The sequence below is a fragment of the Cryptotermes secundus genome, unplaced genomic scaffold (assembly GCF_002891405.2).
Source record: "Cryptotermes secundus unplaced genomic scaffold, Csec_1.0 scaffold407, whole genome shotgun sequence".
Lineage (NCBI taxonomy): Eukaryota > Metazoa > Arthropoda > Insecta > Blattodea > Kalotermitidae > Cryptotermes > Cryptotermes secundus.
In genome coordinates this window covers 4,614,418-4,634,564 of record NW_019741981.1, presented here as the reverse complement: position 1 = coordinate 4,634,564, position 20,147 = coordinate 4,614,418, and the positions used below count along the sequence as shown (strand labels likewise).

At 39.9% G+C, this 20,147-nt stretch overlaps 2 protein-coding genes across 2 annotated transcripts in view; both read left to right on the top strand.

Moving 5' to 3' along the window:
* LOC117282980 (hemicentin-1-like) overlaps positions 1-14,551 on the top strand; it is a 305,944-nt gene extending 291,393 nt beyond the window's left edge. The window contains exons 4-5 of the mRNA XM_033754892.1: positions 9,545-10,442; positions 14,103-14,551. Of these exons, the coding sequence (XP_033610783.1) occupies positions 9,545-10,442; positions 14,103-14,493 (1,289 nt within the window). The 3' untranslated portion in view covers positions 14,494-14,551. The remainder of the gene's footprint in view (positions 1-9,544; positions 10,443-14,102) is intronic.
* Positions 14,552-15,725: 1,174 nt separating this feature from the next.
* LOC111872954 overlaps positions 15,726-20,147 on the top strand; it is a 9,996-nt gene continuing 5,574 nt past the window's right edge. The window contains exons 1-3 of the mRNA XM_033754894.1: positions 15,726-16,340; positions 17,124-17,565; positions 18,461-18,629. Coding sequence (XP_033610785.1) covers positions 15,726-16,340; positions 17,124-17,565; positions 18,461-18,629 — 1,226 coding nt within the window. The remainder of the gene's footprint in view (positions 16,341-17,123; positions 17,566-18,460; positions 18,630-20,147) is intronic.

Sequence of the window (20,147 nt, the reverse complement as noted above, 5' to 3'; positions counted from 1 at the left end):
GATTGGTTGATTAGAGAGCAGACATGGAAATAGATCGCTAATTAGTTTTGAGTTGCGCAATATAGTGGTTCATGTCGCATCTCATGATGTGTGCTCGAGGCTGTAATGCTAATTTCAGATAAGCTGTATGACATAGCTATTATTGATGCTGAAGCTCTTAACACGTTGAGGAAGCACTTCCTAATAGTTCAGACAGGAGCTGTGAACCGAAGTAAACGTGTTTTATAAATCCTTACGCGACAAGATGAGTTCTGTATTCTGGGATATCACGCCGTACAGTGTGCTGCGTGACATGTCTCGCTGTTTCAGGTTCTTATTGATTTTTATAAGAGTTCTAGCAAGAATTTGCGATTTGTTTAAGAATTTTCGGACAAATAACAGTGGGCGCTCCCCCAGGTTGAAGCTTGGGCTTGCTAACAGCACCATTTCCTAAAACTCGAACGTGTTGAGAAATCTTACACGGGACATCGGATTTGGTTGGATTTTGTCAGCTGCATAGTGAAGTGCTTCATGTTTTGGCCAGCTGTTGTCACGGTGATCAATTGAAAGAGAATAAAGATGGACAGTTGGTTTAACACGTATAGGAGAGATGAAAAATACACACAATAAATTGTTGAGAAATCTGAAAGGAAGAGAACACACAGTAGACAATAAGAAGATGATATTATGGCGTGCCCACTAAAAGCCGGAATATCTGAGTCAGAGCGGGCGTCCATTGCTAGACAACGGCCCGACAGTCACGTTTCCTGCACAACCGAGGTGATGTTTTCATCACAGCGGAGGAATTAACTCTTCGATTTGGTGTTCCCTAGTCGGTAAGCCAAGCAGTTATGAAAGAGGTGAGAATTGCACACAGAAGTCAGCCGAAGGATAGAATCGAGAGGAGAATTCCGAAGGCAGAATTGAAGCCAAGAGTTCAGAAGCGAAGAACAGGACAAAGGCGAACAAAGCAGAGCTAAGAACTAAGACAACAGTGGAAGAGAGAATAGCTGTTGAACACAGAAGAGCCGCGTGGAGATGATATTCGAGAGATGACGGACTAGTCAGGTTGCATCGTGTGCAAGACGTTATTTTTAGTGACTAATTATAAATGTAAACGACTTATTCAATATAGCCCTTCATCTCATCCGGAACCCTTTAATTTCTGGTCTCATTACCAGGATACCTGACATTATAGTAGGTCTTAAAAGAATATGATCAGAGGATATGGTCTGGATTCAACTGGCTTAATATAGGTGCAATGATAGGCTCTCTTATTTCCATAGAAAGTTGGAAATTTCTCGATCGTCTGAGCTACTATTAGATTCTCAATATGGATTCTGGTCCATGCAATTACTTCATTTCTGACTTATAATTATTTATTTATCGACGCAGATATTTGAATAATCATCAGTAATAAATTGGAAATCGTGTCATAAGCAGCGGTCGTGACCCGATTTAAGTCATTATTGCGGTATGTGCTGGAGGAACTCAGGAAACCCACAAAAACCTCGAGATGATCGTTGCCCTCTCCGAGTCTCGAGTCCGACACCTCCAGAATACCAAACATATGTAGTACCGCTAGACCAGCTAATTTGTTTTGTGACCTTTTAATTTCCTTTAGTGCCTCCTCTCTCTGAACCTAGGCTGACGGAAATTAATTTGGGGAATTGTTGTTAAATTTTCAATGAGAAATATGGAATAATAAAAAGCGTAACAGATCGACCTCTTCCGCATTTACAAATTCGCAGAACTGATTCTAATTCACCTACGCATAGACCTACCCAGCGCAGTGCGTTGATGCATCATGTTCTGATAGCTGCGGCAGACTTCGGAAAACTGAATTTCCATCACCACCCACTCTCTTTCCTTTTGCCTTAGAACGTCCACACATTTCCGTTAAACTATAGCATATTATTGTATAAATGTTATTAGCACATACATAAGGGTTGCAGAATTATATCCATTTTTATTCACACACTGTTGGCAATCAAACAAAAGAATATGCCTTTGTAATGCCATGCTCTGTATACTTTGCCTTTTGTAGCCACTGCATATTGGATACACTCTGACTGGATTCTTTTACACAGATTAAAGAATACTTCCACAGTAGCCATCAGAAACAGCTCTTCATTGACGACATGGAATCGAAATCCAGTATTTTTTTTTCTTAATGCTAGTGGGGTGGGACTAAATCCCTTGTGCTGCGGCCACTTCTGGCCTATTGTACCAGGCCCAGATGATAGGTGAGGGTGATTGTGGAGCAATTTGTGGAATGAAGATTGGCAGGAGAAACCGAAGTACTCGGAGAAAACCTGCCCCAGCGCCACTTTGTTCACCACAAATCCCACTTGACCAGATCCGGGATCGAACCCAGACCGTCGCAGTGGGAAGCCAGCGACTAACCGCTTGAGCTATGGCCCTGCCAAATCCAGTACTTACTATAGGTGCCACTTGCTTTAATATTCAAAATTCTGCCCACAGCGTGTATTTGTGTGTTTCGTATGGTCACAGTAAACAGCGATTGCTTCGCTAAACGGCATTGTTCTCTTTGTCGTTGTAGCGGAGACGTAATGTGTTTCCTGTGAAATACCAACCGAATTTTTATATATTATAACCGTTAAAGAATTAGAAGAGATTATTAGAAAAAGCTGTAGGTTCAGACGGCAACACTTCTGACTTCAAGTGGTGCCTGCTTCAAATCTCCGCCGGTAACCGACTATCCTGACTAACCTTATCATGGTTTTGCTCACTGCAGCCACGCAAATGTTGGGATAACGCGCTTGATTTGGCTACGACCTCTCCCACGTCACTCCTGAATCATTCACTAACCATGCTGCATTCTGAGCTACTGCCAGCGTCGTTAAATGCATTCATTGTTATAAGTGGTTTACAGTGTAGTTACCGAAATCGGTTTTGTTCAAAACCCACCATATCGGAACCATTATAATCTTCCAAATTGTTGAAAGTTTAAAAATATTCCACATATTTTCGTCCTTCTGGAGTCGAAATTGAGACACTTGGATGTAGGAGAACAGTACGACGTAATTATACAGCTTAAAGAGATGCACCATTGCTTATAACTAGTTATGTGGATACGCAGTTTTAAGAACTAATATCCCCCAACAATTTTTCTTTGCCGCAGGAACTTTTTTACCAATCCGTTGCCTAGCAACGATAGGGGGAAACACAGACAGACCAACAGGTTCTCTTTGATACGATACGGACCGCATAGAAAAGAACGCGTCCAAAAATTGCCGCAGTAACGCTTTTACTGAGCCGTTGCCTAGCAACATACAGACTGACGGGAGGCAGTTATGGATTTCGTCTTTCAGGTGGGCTCAGGCACCGTGATGTACGTACCAAGTTTCGTAAAGATTGGTTCAGGCGTCCAAATGTCAGTGCTGGGGATACAAAGACAGGAAGGAGATCGCACATGCGTACTTTGTGATTCGCTTGAAGTTTTGTGTTGCGATTTTGCAACAGAAATTCATGTCAGGAGTGCGAGACATCGTATATCCATGTATCCAGACAATAGCGCAAGTGCTTGCTTTAGCTAACTGCCCCGAAAGGTTTGGGCATCATTTCCTTTATCCGATTTATGACTGGCTCAGTCAACGTAGCGACGGGCTAGGGGCTGGACGGCCGGGATTCGATTCCCGGCAGATTTGCCCCTTCTCCATAGCGTCAAGACCGGCACTGGGGACCACCCAGCATCATATCCAGAGGTCACCGAGGATTTCTTCCCAGTACCGAGGTCAAGAATAGTGGAGATGTATCTGTACTCCCCTGCACACGCGGCTTCATGGCCTGAGACGAAACGTCGATGTCTGTTATCTAAACAGCGGACAGTGGGCAAAGAAAATATTTACATTACAAATTACGGAGTTTTTTCGTTACGAAATTTTCTCGAGGTACAAATGGGTGTTATTTTCTGAAGGAGATTCTAGGTCCATATCCTAACTCTGAACTGCCGTCTCCTGGGATGTTACACCATGTGGTAGGCCGCGCCATAGCTCAAGCGGTTAGTCGCTGGCTTCCCACCGCGGCGGCCCGGGTTCGATCCCGGGTCTGGTCAACTGGGATTTGTGGTGGACATAGTGGTGCTGGGGCGGTTTTCCTCCGAGTACTTCTGTTTCCCCTGACAATCTTCTTTCCACCAAATTCTCCATCATCATAATCACCCGGGGCAGGCTACAATAGGCCAATCAGTGGCCCCCGTGCCGAGTGGACCCAGTTGGACTCCACCCCCAATAAGCGAAATGTATTCTGGTACCTCTTTATGACGTTTCGTAGGAACCTGATGGCTCTTTCTGCGGGGTACAATATTTGCTGACTCTTCTACCCTAAAGATGGAAGCAGAACGTTCCCCTCTTCTGTCCTGAAGATGGAGCCCACAACCTAAGTCACCGCGCATTAACATGTATTTTCAAGGCAGTCCCATCGGGATGTAAACATTTTTTTTTTTTTCGCCTGAGACAGATTCACAGTCGTAACGCAGGTACGTCTGTATACTTTTACATGAAATACTGTCTACAGATCCCGTTTTCCTTGTATTTATGATCTGGATCGTAAACCCGAAATTCTGTCTTCCTCTCTATTCCCTTCCGTCTTGCTTTGCCGGAACAAAGTAGAAACTTATGGACAAGAGAAATAAGAATTCAAGCAACATAGTCGCCATTTTATTATTCTTTTCCCCCTTCCCTTATTCGTGAAACGCCTCACGTGTATTATAGGTAAATTTATATGATTTGTACCCTTGAGAGCCGGGACAGTGCTGTCGGCATTGCCAGTGGCCACGGGCTAGACGGCCTAGGGGTCGGAGTAAGGACGAGATTGTTTTTCCTCCACGTGGTTCAGACCGGTTCTAGTGCCCACCCAGCCTCCTATCGAATGGACACCAGGGTTAAAGCTGCCTGGACGTGAAGCTGACCACTCACCTTCAACTAGTGCCGAGGCCAAATATACATGGATGCATTCATCCACTCCGCTATACCTTTTCATAGCCTAGTATTCAATTAGTTAAGTACAGGGACAACTTTCCCATACATTTTACCTTTTTTTATGGGACCAGGGACATTTTCAAATAGACCAGGTTTCCAATTCATTTATGCATTATTCCTACAGTTGATGGTAAATGAATTTCATTTTCATTTTAAAAATTTGCATTTAATGATTTCAATGAATGCATGCATGCTCTGCTTGCTTGTAACCTCTGATTGATACAGCGTCGTTAAATACGCCAAGATATGGACTCCATGCATACTTGGTTCTGTTCAGTGGTTACTTTTGACCATACTGGAGCACTAAGTCCTAGTATCCATTCGACTGTTCGGTAAAGTTTCCAGAATCTTTGATGGACCCCAGGGGCGTTCTCATTATAGCCATATTTTTGCGCCTTCTGCTTCATCATTTTCACCTCACGCTTTCATCATCTGCCTCTACAAAAATATAGAGCCTATAAACGAGCAGTCATCAGTATTTGTACGGTACTTCGTAGGAATACGAAATATGTTACACGTATAAATACAGTTCTCGTTACGCCGTTGTACTAAATATTTGTGTCATAACACCACGTCTTGCTGCTCAAGCCGTTCATTTATGCAGATCGCCATAAAAGGCATACCAACAGTGCGAACAGAGAAATGCTAAAGATAAGTAGGACGTAGCCCATTTGAAGACTGTACATTAAAAGTGTGCTTCGGTGAAAGAGGTAGAATAATTGAAGAGGACCCAGATCTTAACTTCTTCTTGTGCTGCGTGTACTGTGCCTCGTATCTCAACTTGCCTTCTTCACAACAAATTCCATGGGTCGCCGTATTGTTTTAAATAACTTTGACTTTCTTTTTTAAACAGGGTAATCTATTTCAAATTAGTGCCCTTCCATACAGAATATATTTAGAAGTTATGGATCCTTAAAGAAATGTACCTTCTAGCCGTTGTCATTGGGGTTTTGTCAACTTTGTAGCTTTTTCTTCACTGTGGTTAGGAATTTCATCACATAAGCTGAATACCTAACGTGGAGAACGCGTATAAAAGCTAAGAGAAGACAACTAGAGCTCAAAACCAGAAATATGAATTGGCTAATCGACAAAAAATCACAGATATCTCTTTAAAATAAAATAATCCTATACAAAACAATAATCAAACTAATCTGGACCTACGGGATAGGGTTATGAGGATGCAGCAAACCTTCAAACACAAAAATTCTCCAAACGTTCCAATCCAGAACGCTAAGAAAACTAGTTAATGCTCCCTGGTACGTATCAAACGCTACCTTACACAATGATCTAAGCATACCATATGTAACAGAAGTCATCAGAGCATACGCGGAGGAACACAGAAACCGGACCACTCAAAACAACAACCAACTAATGAGAAACCTCTTCAACCGATCAGCAATAGAAAGAAGACTAGACAGAATGTGGCCAGAGGATCTCATTAGATAAGCACAAGAGAATCATCGGAGGATGATACCTGCTTCAATATTACACACACCCATCCCTTTTACTAATTACTCTATTTATGTATATTGAGTAGATTGTAAAATAAAAATTTAATAAAAAAATAGTTGAATATGTTGGTTACGTTCCTACATCATTTATCTGCGTTTTATTTTTATAGCTATTATCCTAGATGGCTTCAGGAATTTATGTTTCAGAATTGGTTTTAAATCTGGGCTCATTTAGTCATAAGAATTAGGGCTGAATGTAGCTGCTCAAAATCGTAGTTAATTTTGAGCCCCTCTTTGTGTCAAGAGGAAAAGGACGCCAATCGGTTCCTGAAAACTTGGCTTGGTTCGTAAAATTTGGCATGGAGGACTTTTTGATCAGCTAAAGGAACACTTTTCACACTTCTCTTGAGCAACTGATAGTTCAGTATTCCTTTAATAAATTAAAATATATCGCTGAGATAGAGTATAAAATAGATACCAAATTTATAAGAACGAGTTAAGGTGAGACTTCATTGTACGAAAGAAATGACTGTATCAGAGTTGTATCAGTGTAGTGCAGAAACGATTTATACACGTATATACTTAATTCAATTAATTAGAACGTTGTCAAAATATCATCTGCTGTATCTCTAATCGTAAACTGCGCAAAAGATTCGCCGGTCTGGAAATTATAGGCTATCGTTCGAATTTCTCGCTTTGCTTAACAAGTGTTATATATATAATAAACAGCTGAAGGATAAAACTGTATTAAACCTATGCATAATTTAGCATTTAGCTACACAGCACAAATGCACATTAGTTTAGCTATATCCATCTGACCGTACTCATCGAAAATTCTGCTCCCGATGGATTTTGATCAAATCTGGTGCATAAATTATCTTTTTACACCAGTTCATGAATAGATTATAATTTCGCTCCATAATAGAAACGAATCACAACTTGAAACGAATGCCTAAATACATTTTAAGATATATTTTATTAATATTTAGCACATAAAATAAACGTAATTAACTACTCTGTAGTCTAGTTTTCAACGTTTCTGACTACAGATCCAGAGGTCCCGGGTTCGATTCTCGGGGCTACTAGATTTTTTCTGAGAAGTAGTGGGTCTGGAACGGGGTCCATTCAGTCTCGTGAGGATAATTGAGGAGCTATTTCAAGGAAATAGCGGCTCCGGTCTGTAAAAAAAAACGAAATTAACGGCCGTGGGAATTCGTTGCGCTGACCACCCAACACCCTCTATCCGCTAACGTTGGCACTAATTTCGCCAACAAGCGGCGGTCGCTAAGTCGGTATAGTTCGCTTGCGGACTAAAATCACGGAGTTTCTTTCTTCTTTCTTGATATACGTGTTTATGATACACGAATTAGAGAACACATTGCCTATTAAATTACAGCGTTTCCAAACGCTATATGTACTTTGAACATTACATATCTGTTCCTTACCGAAATCGTCAAGCTGAAATAAACACTTGGCACCAAGTGAAAAATGTGACAGTACATGTAACTTCATTGAATACCGTCGTGCATGGGAAGAACCTCTTCACATATCTTAATCCTGTCTGTCTCTGTGGTAAGTATGTGTACCGCATGCTTTAATGTTAAACTGATGGGCGTTAGTGTGTAGGGATCTCGTGTGTACATGTGTGCGCTCATGCGTGCGTGTGTAGAGAGAGAGAAATCTTCTTGATTCTTAAACCGGGAAGGGCGATTGTTTCCCTAAACGCGAATAACCGGCCAGTCTTAGAAACATAGATGCGATATGTGTTTTGGTATGAAACCACTTTGAAAATATTACCGCCCTACGTTCGCCATGTAAAGGGTCAAAACATCTGTCCATCACCCCTTTCATAAAAGGTTAATGCATAAGAACCTCTGTAGATTTTGATAATATTTACTCTTTGACGTCTGGAGCTCATCTGATTACCTAGAAACTCAGTTCCACTCTCATAGAAAGTATGCCGCATCTACATTGCAAAGATCAGCCGGTTAATACTGTTTAAGAAAGTAATCGTTTCTCCCGAGAATCATGCGAAAAATATGATTGCACTGTGCACGAAAATGCACAGCTTTTTTAAATCAAGTGGCATATATATTAACCACCATGCTTTAAAAGGATAATTTCAGCAGATGTTTGCGTGTTGCCCTTTCTTGCTATTCGTATATGGTGTAAGTTTAGGTAACGTATTTGTATTCCAAAGCAACTTGATAAATGTTTGAACAGTTTGAACCTTGTGGGTTGTAAATTATTGCCTTGGATTTTATTTACCCCATTTTTCCTTCCTCAGAGAGGGGAACGGAAACAAGAGGGCGTAACAATTGATTTTATTGTCATACAGCTATTCTGCGTCAGCAGTAAACCTACGATGTGTATGTTTCTTAGAAACAGTGGAAATAAATGCATTGTAAATTACAAGCAAGGAAGACAGGAAGAAAATATATAAAATATCTATTTCGTTTGTGAAATAAGATTTTAAATTTTGTGAGTAGTATATATTAAAAAAAAAAGTAAAGGTATCCCTGTAACAGGCAATGGAGGACCATAGGATTGTGAGACGTTGAGGATCCCACATTTTCTAGACAGTCGGCTCACAGATGGCGGTAAGGTTGTCAGCCTTATGCGCCGGTCGCCCTTTACCTGCCCAGGAAGATTGCTGTACTCATTTCTGTTAGAGGCTGAGTCGACCCCAGGGCCATAGTGTGGCTGGAAGGATTAGGTAAATTGGAAAAATCCACCTCCTCGGGTCTCGAACCCGCGACCTTCCGTCTTGTAGCACAGTGACTCAACCAGCTGCACTACTCGTGCCCCCGAGTTTCCATCCAGAATTGTGGGAAAATCAATTTTTTTGTCTTTTGGCCTGCTGTGTTGTGTAATATGACAGTAGAGTCTTTTGTGTTAATTACAATAATGGTGCTGGTTATAAATAATACAGTTTGAGAACCCTCATTATTTAATAATTTTCTATTCCCTCCCCCCCCCTCCATTTCTCTGTGTTCCCATCATTGCAGCTAGCTCAAGCATGTTGGTGAACTGAACACCACACCCTCATCAGAAGACTGCATTGAATATTGAATGTTTTCTCATGGTATATATGGGTTTTTATCCCTACAGATTTCCCACGTGTGGAGGTGGGTCCCGAGAACCCACTGCGTGTCGAACGCGATGCAACAGCCAACCTGCAGTGCACTGTGGACGCCAAACCCAAAGTGAACAAAGTGCGTTGGATGCGTAATGGTCGATTTATCGCGACCGCCTTCACACACACCATTCACCGAGTGACACTTGACGATGCTGGCAAGTACACCTGCACAGCTGACAATGGACTCGGACAAGCAGGAGAGGCAGAAATTCTCCTCGATGTGCTGTATCCCCCAATTGTGACAATTGAAGCTGGTGCTGGTGTTGTGAATCACAAGGAAGCAGAAGATGGGGAGACCTTGGTTGTCCGTTGCAATGTGTCAGCAAACCCATCCCCCATCACTGTTGAGTGGCTGCGAGAAGGACATCCAGGATTCCGTCAGACAGGAAGTGTTCTCAGAATTGAGCGAGTGTCCTCAGAAACAGCCGGATCTTACACGTGTCGTGCAATCAACATCCTGAATCCATCATCCCAACCAAGGAGACGAATGGAGAAAATAGGCAATGCTTCAATTACCATCCTTGTCCGACATAAACCTGGGCGTGCCCACATCTCTCCCAATAAGCCAGTGGCTGCAGAAGGAACAGGTATAACGCTGACATGTTCTGCCAACCCTCCTGGATGGCCAGCACCCCAGTATCGCTGGTGGAGGGATGGTGATCAGTTGTCAGGGTCCAGTAATTCAGCCCCAGCCACAGTACTGGCAACAGGACAGAAGTACACCATTCCTTCAGCACATCTTGGTAGTGAAGGAAAATACCAGTGCCAAGCTACCAATGAGATGGGGCATGGTGATCCAGCATCTGTCAGCCTGATAGTTCATCAGCCACCCAGGTTCCTGGCAAAGCTGCAGCCTCATGTCACACGCAGGTATAGTCTGTCGTATGCATAGTTTGCATGCAATGAACACATACGGGGCAGGTTGTGCCTTGACTGCATGTTTTATCTGAAAATGTACTTGTGATATTTCATTACAGTTTTCAAGATATTTTCATTCATGTCTGTATCACCCCCATACAAACCTTACATCACAAGGAGCTCAATTCAAACTTCATAGGTTACCTGAAAAAGAAAACAGTATTGAAAGTCATCCATATATATCCTAAAATATATTTCTTGGGTCAGTACTGATCATTAACTGCACAATTCTGAAGTTTCAGGTGAGGCAGAAATCATGTTTGGCAAATAAATTCGGGGAAATACTGAAAATTTTGAAATTTTAAATTTAAGTACTGACATTGAAATATTATGACCACAACTCCAGAACAGCATATCAACTAATAAAATGTAATATATATCCTAAAATATATTTCTTGGGTCAGTACTGATCATTAACTGCACAATTCTGAAGTTTCAGGTGAGGCAGAAATCATGTTTGGCAAATAAATTCGGGGAAATACTGAAAATTTTGAAATTTTAAATTTAAGTACTGACATTGAAATATGATGACCACAACTCCAGAACAGCATATCAACTAATAAAAAGTAATATAACCAAACAAGAGTGTTTATTACGAGTATAGTCATGGCTAACCTCCACACGTGCTTTAGAAAGTTATGAAGATCTTGATCCACATGTTGATCTTGGCTGTATATAGTATTTTGTGGCCAGACCCATTCTCTTACTGCATTACCTCTCACCTCTACCATATGAAAGGTAATCTAGTAACTACTTGGTAGGAGGTGAAATGATTTCCAGAAGCATTCTGGGTGTCACAAAGAAGAAAATATCTCTATGTATGTTCAGAATCTTGCTTTTCAGGAATGTTCACTTAACTCCTCGCATGGTAACAAAATGCCTTGAATGAAAAAAGATATACATATGTGTTATACGGTAAGCCTATATAAGCAAACCATGAATGCAATAACATTCTGTCCTTTGATTCATTAAGTAAAATGTAAAAATGTCTGTATCCTCCAATAAAGGGGACAGGTATATACTCCAGTAAGTCCCATTATCTAAACTAGCTCTTGTCACTATGTAGCAGAGTGTACAGATATGTAGTGAGTAGATAAGTGAGTGAATGAGTCATTCAGTGTAGATGACATAGTCATCCAGATGAATAACTCATCATCAGTAATTCAGCAGCTTGAAACCTTTAATATTCAAGGATCTGATACCCAACCAGCTGGAGGGAATCAAGGTTAAATTAATTCAAATGTTCAGTTTTGTTTAGTAAGATGATTCAAATAAAATAACTAACAGAAGCTCATCTTGTGTGTCTTTATACATATAATTATTTATGGCTTGTTTCAACAACATTATCAGTGGCTCTGACTACATAGCTTAGAATGAGAGAATAATTGTTGCACAATGAATTAGAAAGGATATAGAAGGAGGGTGTTGTAGCCTACTTTGATGTAATATCCTGGAGAGAATGAAAAACCTGTGTCAGTATAGCTGGTCTCTGGATCAAAACCTCCTTAATACAAAGCAGCATTTGGTATGTTGCCTACTCTTCTGGATAGTAGGTATACCACTAACCCACCATGGGCTCTGGCCTCCTTCATTGTTTATCCCTGTGTGCTGCTGAATGCACCTAGACCCTGGTATTCACAGCAGGCATACTCTTTGTTGTGTGTGTGGTTCTACTGCTTTAATCACATGTGTATTCTATGCAATGCAGTAAGCTTGGTTGTACCTTTCATTTTGGAGTTCCAGGGCATGATTTTAGACATTTTAGACATTTTAGACATTTTGTCACTAGTCAACCTGCTACATGCCTTCATGAATTTCTGTCATTCATTCATTAAATAACTCAGTCATATGAGAAAAGTCACTCACTCCTCAGCCTCCTCAGCAGCCATCTAAAGTTATGGCTCTATAGTTATCTATATCTCTAGTTATTATATCTAAAGTTAAGGTTCTATAGGTTTAGTGTGCTGAATGATTAACCCTTACACTGCTGCTGTCGACAAAACCCGTGTTGCAAATTTAGAGTTTCAAATCTCACCTCTTTCCCCCCCCCCATCTCATTCAAACTTGGCGGGTGCATAGTCATCTCTTGGGAACATAATGAAGCATCATTCATTTCAATGGCTGCATCTGCACAGCGAGGCATGCGCTCTGTGGTCATGTGGAGCAGGTATTTCACAGGGCTAGTAAAAATGGCTTCGTATAGTGCGCAGTGCTTTCCATAATAGTTTTAAATAAAGTTGTGGACTTTGGTCAACATGGGACATAGTGATAAGACTAGGATAGTGAATTATGTACTTTTTGGCCATCTTGGACAACCCTGATTTAAATGGATTTTTCTCCTGTGAAAAATACTGAATAATTTAACATTTTTGCAACTTCTGATGCCTGTTCTCTGTCTGAAGTAAGATTAGTTATATTTTATCACAAATTTTCATACTTTTCACTTAAATTATTTATAAAAGATTTATTCAAAAATAATTCTGCACAGAGGGTACTGAGAGTTACTTAACATACTAGCAGTGAAAGGGTTAATTACTCATTTATAAATGACTCTGAGTCACTATATTGGTGCACTCTGTAATACTGAATCAGTACGATCATATGAACCAGTTAAAAGACTCATCTTGCCTATCAGAAGTTGAGTTAAAGAGGAAAGAATACAAGTACATATCAGGTCTCTGTTAGGAAATAAGGAATACTGGAATCACCATGACAGTTGAGTTATGCAAGTAAACCAATAAAGATTGTTTAAGACTTTATATTTCATTATTTAAATTATTTGACAAGTTGTAATTAAAACTCCAGCTAATAAAACAGAACAAACTCTGTAGCTTTAGTCCGCAAGCCAACTATACTGACCGAGTGACTGCCGCTTGCCGGCGAAGTTGGTGCCAACTTTAGCAGATAGAGGGTGCTGCATGGTCAGTGCAACAAATCCCAGGGGCCACTCATTTCGGTTTTCTAGACTGGAGCCTCTATTTCCTTGAAATAGCTCCTCAGTTATCCTCACAAGGCTGAGTGGACCCCATTCCAGACCCACTACTTCTCAGAAAATCTGGTAGCGTGGGGAATCGAACCCGTGACCTCTGGATCTGTAGCCAGGAACTCTAACCACCAGACCACAGAGGCGGTCAACTAAAGCTAATATTGCAATTAATATAGAAGTAGAAGATTGTATTAAATAATGGCAGTATGCAGCCTACGATAATTGCCAGCATACACTGACAAAGGCTGGATTTAATTAGATATTTAAAAAATTATGAGATCTGGGAACTGATAGAAGATTTGATATAAACATAAATGCCTCCAATTTCAATATAGAATAACATGTTGGTCTATATCCATAGTTATAAGCAGCATAATTTAACCATGAATGCCAAGTCAAAATAAATAACAAGAATCAGAATGGTGAGAGATTGCAATGTTTCCAGGTACCAAGACCAAAACAAAATATGAAAGGCTAAAGAAAAATAAATTTTTAAATTATTAAACTGAATATGGCTCAAGTTTACACTATACATGTTCCCCTTATTGACCCTCTTTATTTACTCACATTGTCAGCACCAGATGAATAGCAGTGCTCCAGAGATTGACATCTAACTCTCTTTACAGGGTAGGGGACTCTGAGTTCAGTGCTACTTGTGGAGCTCAAGGCAAACCAAAGCCATCCATAAGGTGGCTGAAGGATGGGCATGAGATTATCAACGACCCCAAATTGTATGATATTTCTACAGATGAGTCTGAAGGACGCAATTCAGTTTTCACTGTTCAGAGCACATTGCGATTCTTGGGGAATTCTCGGCCTCAAGGCAATCAGCTTCTGCCTGCTGACCGTGGACTGTACTCCTGTGCCTTTGAGAATGAAGTCAAAAAAGCAGAATCCAGCATGCATCTTCGTATTGAACGTGAGTCTTTTATGTTGATTATTTTCTTACTGATAAGATTGATATGCTCAAGGGTTTTAAGTTCTGGTATTATAATTTTGATGTTAGTGTTTGTGTAATTTAAGAACAGAATGTAAAGTTAGAAAATTATTCTAGAGCTTTGTTATAGTAATCCACTTCATTACATCTAAATTAGAAAAAGAAATATCTGTAATTGAAATCATGTCTGTGATGTGTATCATTAGGATTGTTTTTTTGTAATTGAACTTCTACACATCTGGAAATGGCTGAGAAGCCGAAATGCGTGTGCTAATGAATTAAAAATAAATTGTCATGATAAGAGCAGTTGGTCAGTTACAAGAAATAACTTTAGAATAACGTAATGTTTCTGTGTGCGCCATTTCCGCTATAGATGGATCAGTGGATCAAAACCCTTCAGATACATTTGTCATCCCACATTTCAAATGGAAGACCAGAACTATGAACTTAGAATCACCCTCAGCAGTACTGTCAGAAAGTCACCCTTGTGCTGTAGACAACATTTCTTCTAAAGAGTCTTATGGGAAGACTAACTGAATACTGATGACTGAAGTGACTCAATTTACTTCAGTCACATTTAGTTATATCTGCCAAGTGAACAACACCCAAAAAATGCATGAATATGTCCATAACTAATTGCTCCATTAGAGTTCCTGTGTTTGTTTATATACCTTGAATAAATCCTGTTTACTTTCCTGTCTGTATATACATAGGACAAAAGAACCTCTGTTTTCTTTTGGCGGTCTACTTTTGAAGCTTAAATTCGGTATGATGTACGGATATTTCGTGCATAGATAATATTCAGAAAACAAAGAAGAAGCTAAAATATAATTGACAGTAACATCAGAACAAGTAAACAACATTTTTATTTCAGTTTTAATGTTTTGACTTAAGCATTAAAAGAGGAGAGTAAGAAATCAGAGAAAGCTTACAAATAAACACTTTTAAGTAATATTCATATTTGGTTCAGAGAATTTCATTATTTAAATTACACGAAATATATTTTCTTTCGCTTCTTGCCATCAAATTCTGACATGTTCTTGATATGAAAATCATAACTAAAATCTCCGCTGTAATTTTAAAATGTCATAATGAAAATCCTGTTACAGTTGTGTCTACCAGATGACAATCTGACATAGGATCTGAAATATTTGTGAAGAATAAGAAATTTATCATTTCAAGTATGTGTAATTAGGCATGCATTTATCTTTAGAAATCTGACAATCTGCAACATGGAAAGAATCACATTAAATTTTGTGCCTCTAGCTTTTTGTTTACTTCCCTTGCCTTCTCTTGAGTCTCATCCAAAGCAATGATTTATTATTTTTCAGATGAGCCAATTGTTCTCCATCAGTACAACAAAGTAGCTTCTGATTTGCGGGAGACAGCTGAGGTGGTTTGCCGAGTGCAGGCATATCCTCGACCTGAGTTCCAGTGGAACTACGGCACAAATACGGCACCTCTCCTTACAAGCAATGAGGGACATTACGAACTTAACATGACTACTGAGAGTGGTGACATATACACAAGCATTCTCAAGATATCAAATATCCGTGAAGCAGATTATGGTCTTTATACTTGCCGAGTTGCCAACAGTCTGGGTACCATAAGAACAGGCATTCACCTGCAACCCAAGGGACCACCAGAACGCCCATCTTCCATCAATGCAACAGAAATTGGGCACAGCTATGTCACTCTTCAGTGGAAGCCTGGCTTTGATGGAGGACATCAAAACACGAAGTTTTTTGTGTCATATCGCCGTATGCTGGCGTCAGCTGGAGATGAATTGATGTCTACTGATTGTTATGGGGCTGTAGCCCTTCTGCCCAGAAGAAGCAATGCAGAGGGTTGGCAGGAGTTTGACTGCCAAAGGAATAATCCCTGCAACGTGACATCTCTCGAGCAGCATCACACATATGTTTTCAAGGTGATTTCATTTGAAGTGAGATTGAATAAGGCATAGTATCATACCACATCTTCTGGAAAAAGAACCGTAAACCATCCCAGTGCCTTTCCTAACATCATATGGCAATTACTAACAAATCGTATAACAGTAAATCTCTGCATTTGTATTTGGGAAGTACTCATACAGGGATCAAATTTCAGCAGGTTACTAGCAGTTGTGACTGAAGTCTTCCATGGTTTTCTTTCACATACCCAGTTGAATGCCGAGACAGTAATGATACTTTAAAATAGGCCACGGCCGATTTTGTCCACATCTTTTTCAATTAACCATTCACAGTAATCCATCCATTTGACATCAAATAACATGTACAGCTGAGAAATCAGTAAAATAACTAAGAGTGTGTCTTGAAACCCTCATTTTGCAGCTGTATTAGTGACAGATGTTAAGAAGTAATGCATGCTTGCAGTAATAAATATCCTACTGTTCAAATTAATATTTATGCACAGTTATGTAGTATATTTATCAGAAGATTACAGAAACAGTGGTGGCATGATTGTTGTGGAAAACTTGAAAGAATGAGTGTGAATATTGAAGAATTGAATTCCTGGGTGGAGTGATATGCCACAGTATGTTAACTCAGGATATCCAGAGCTTTGCAGTTAATCACAGAACCCAGTGAAATGGGTAGATTCAGGCTAGTATTATATTTTGTTCTTGTAAGAATGTTGTAGCATCACAGTGCTTTGTGTCCCCCACTTAATGGTTCCCTCTGTTGTAGCGCATAACGTACTGTATTTTCTGTAGGTAAAAGCAATCAACACAAAAGGCCACAGCAACTATTCAGATGAACTTCCTGTTCTCACAAAAGTGGATCGTATCCCTGAGCCTCAGCATGTGACATTTGACCCCACATCACACACATTGTCAGTGAACGTTGGTGCAACATGTCTGCAATTAGTCGCTCTTGTGGAGACTTCAGTGGACAACAGTGATAATCCCACTTCCTGGAGACTGGTGGAGACAATTCCTATACCAACAGGACCCGCTGCTACTCGGAAGGAAGCCACTCTTATGTCACTAGTGTGGCATGGTGGTCAGCAGACATCAGTGGGCCGTTCCCTGGGAGATGATGATGGCCCAGTAGAAAGGCCTGCAATGGCAACCCATCAGGCCAATCCCCGGGTCCGAGTGAAATTGTGTCTTCGTGCAGAACAAGATCACTGTAGTGACTATACGGATGCAGATAGTAAGTACTAACCTATTAATAGTTTCTTATGTAACATTAAGTCACAAATACCTTTTGCTGAGTTGAAGAAGGCAACAGTATCCAGAATATTCTGCAATGAATTTTGATGGTCACAAGTGTGAGACATCTGGCTCAGAATTTCAGCAGCTTACCCAAAGTTCACTAAATAACTTGTGGGAATTACATGTTTGTTCCATAATTAAATTGGTATTTGTTATGTGTTGCTCGTATGAAATGCATGAAGTAAATTCTTTATTGGGAGGTCATATCCGCATGCCTGCATGTGATATCTCTGAAACTTTGGAATTGATCTATACTAAACAATGTAGGGAAGTTGAAAAGAAGCTCAAAATACATGTAGAGCTCAATTGATTTTCTAGAAAAATATTGATCAAAATGGTGGCAGAAGACATAAAATACAAACTATAGGTGTCACTTGGAACATTTTTCAGTGTGGTGAATATGTAATGAAATGTTAAAAAAGAATCTGAATGTATATGATATGATATCTGAAGTGTGATTATGTTTGCAGCAGTAGATTTGTATCTGCAGTAAATAAACCTCAGGGGTAATGAGGTATGGAAAAATCATGAATAACATGTTTGGAAACTATGTAGACTGCAACTGAGAACACACTTATCCACTCTATTTAAACTGAAAATATATTTCTGATTTCTGATAACTGAATGCACACTCTTATTTTTATGTGCAAAATTAAAACCTGTTTCTGATTGCCTTAAATTCTGTTGATCCAAAAAACGTTAAGGAACCTTTCATGAATTTATACACCTCATTTGTTCCATAGAACTATAGTTGAAGGCAGTAATATAACCCACTTCCTTGAAACAGTTACTGAAATCTGTGATATGAAAATGAGTAACCTTTATTCCAGTAGGTGCATCATATATCAAGGAGGCTGCAGCCATCAACACACCTATGCTGATAGCCATCATTGTGTCATGTGTGGTGTTTGTATTGTTTGCTGGGCTTCTGTTCATGTTCTGCCGCTGCAAGCGAAACCAACACAAGAAGGGCAGTGGCAAAGATTATGAAATGGAATCAACGTAAGTGTCTGAGTGTATTGGCACAAAGCAAAATGAAATTTCCAGGACACAAAGCAATGAAGGGACCCCCATAGCATGTAAAAAATGTTTGACAAGTTTTAAGTAGGTAGACAGTGTACCCTGTAGCAGGATTTGCTTCACAGAATGACACAAGACAATTGTATACATCTACATGAAAATACATGGACTCTGGTACCAAAAGTTTTGAGAGATGATTAATCTAACAATGATATCTTTGTGGGATTTGGGCTGCTCACAGATGTGGTTATGAAGAGTTCTCTTTTCTGGTAGATGATATATTATAGCCCATTGAAAGCCAATGATTGCTTTGAAGGAACATGTTGTCTCCATCTTCAGGGTCAAAGAATAAGCAAACAAGAAACTAGCACAAAGCAGCACATGAAAGAGTTAATTACTTCATGCTGGTTCTTCTTTGGCTTATTCTACAACCCTGAAAATGAAAGCAACATGTTCCTCGGAACATCAGTTGAATTGTACGTGGCTTTATATTCCAGAAGACAGAACTGTTACAATTGTATCTTCATTACATTTCTTAACATGTTTGTACTTCCCAGTTTCAGTATAGAGCCATCTCCCTGACCCAGCTCTAGAGGCAGTAATGCCACCCATTTTATGGTTCCACATCATAATTGTGTTCTAGGGTCTGAGGTGTCTGATAGGCTTGACAAATCAGTGACCTTCAAAGAAAACATTTGTGATGTCTCGTAATACCGTGTCTGACTGTAGGCTGTATAGTAAGGCACCTGTAGTGAAGTGTTCTACCAGAAAGTGATTGCAATAATTTCTGTGTGTCATGCAGCATCAGCAATGTTCTGAGCAGCCTTTCTTAAAGTTTCTCAGTCATTTAGCTCAGACAGATGTCGTGTATCTTTGTGCAATGAAAGATCAGTTTCAAGGGCATGCCATAGTCACACTTTTTGAAAAGAAGTAAGTCACAATCTTCTTTTTAGACTTCCATAAGGGAGTGTCATTTGTGAAGATTCAGATGAGTGCCTGGGGTTTTATTTTGGGATCAGATTGGTAGGTTCAAGTCTCATTGCCCATGACTATGTCAGAAACTGGCCATACTTCTCCGTGATAATTGTTTCTATAAGAATGTTTATTTCAGTCACTCATGTGATTGGTTCTGTGCTCCTATGATCATCCTGTGGGGCTGTGCTGCTCCTATTGAATTCTGAGTAGTGCAAAATGGCTATCATATTAGTACTGCAAAGCTTATCACAAAACAGAGAGGCTTTTGAAATTATTTACAAAAATGGCACAAAAGTGCTCTATCTCAAGTTCAGTGGCAGCTGATGGACAGCAGTTTAGTGGGTATGAATAAACCTGCACTGTCCACAGCAGAGTGATCATGCTCTATTAACTGGTACAAATGTGATATCAGAGAATTATACTTTGAAGTTATGCCCTATCAACTTAGCTCTTTCATCTCCATCATGCATACATTTGAATCAAACCTTTTCCCTGCATAAGTCTGGAGTTGTACAGGCAAATTTC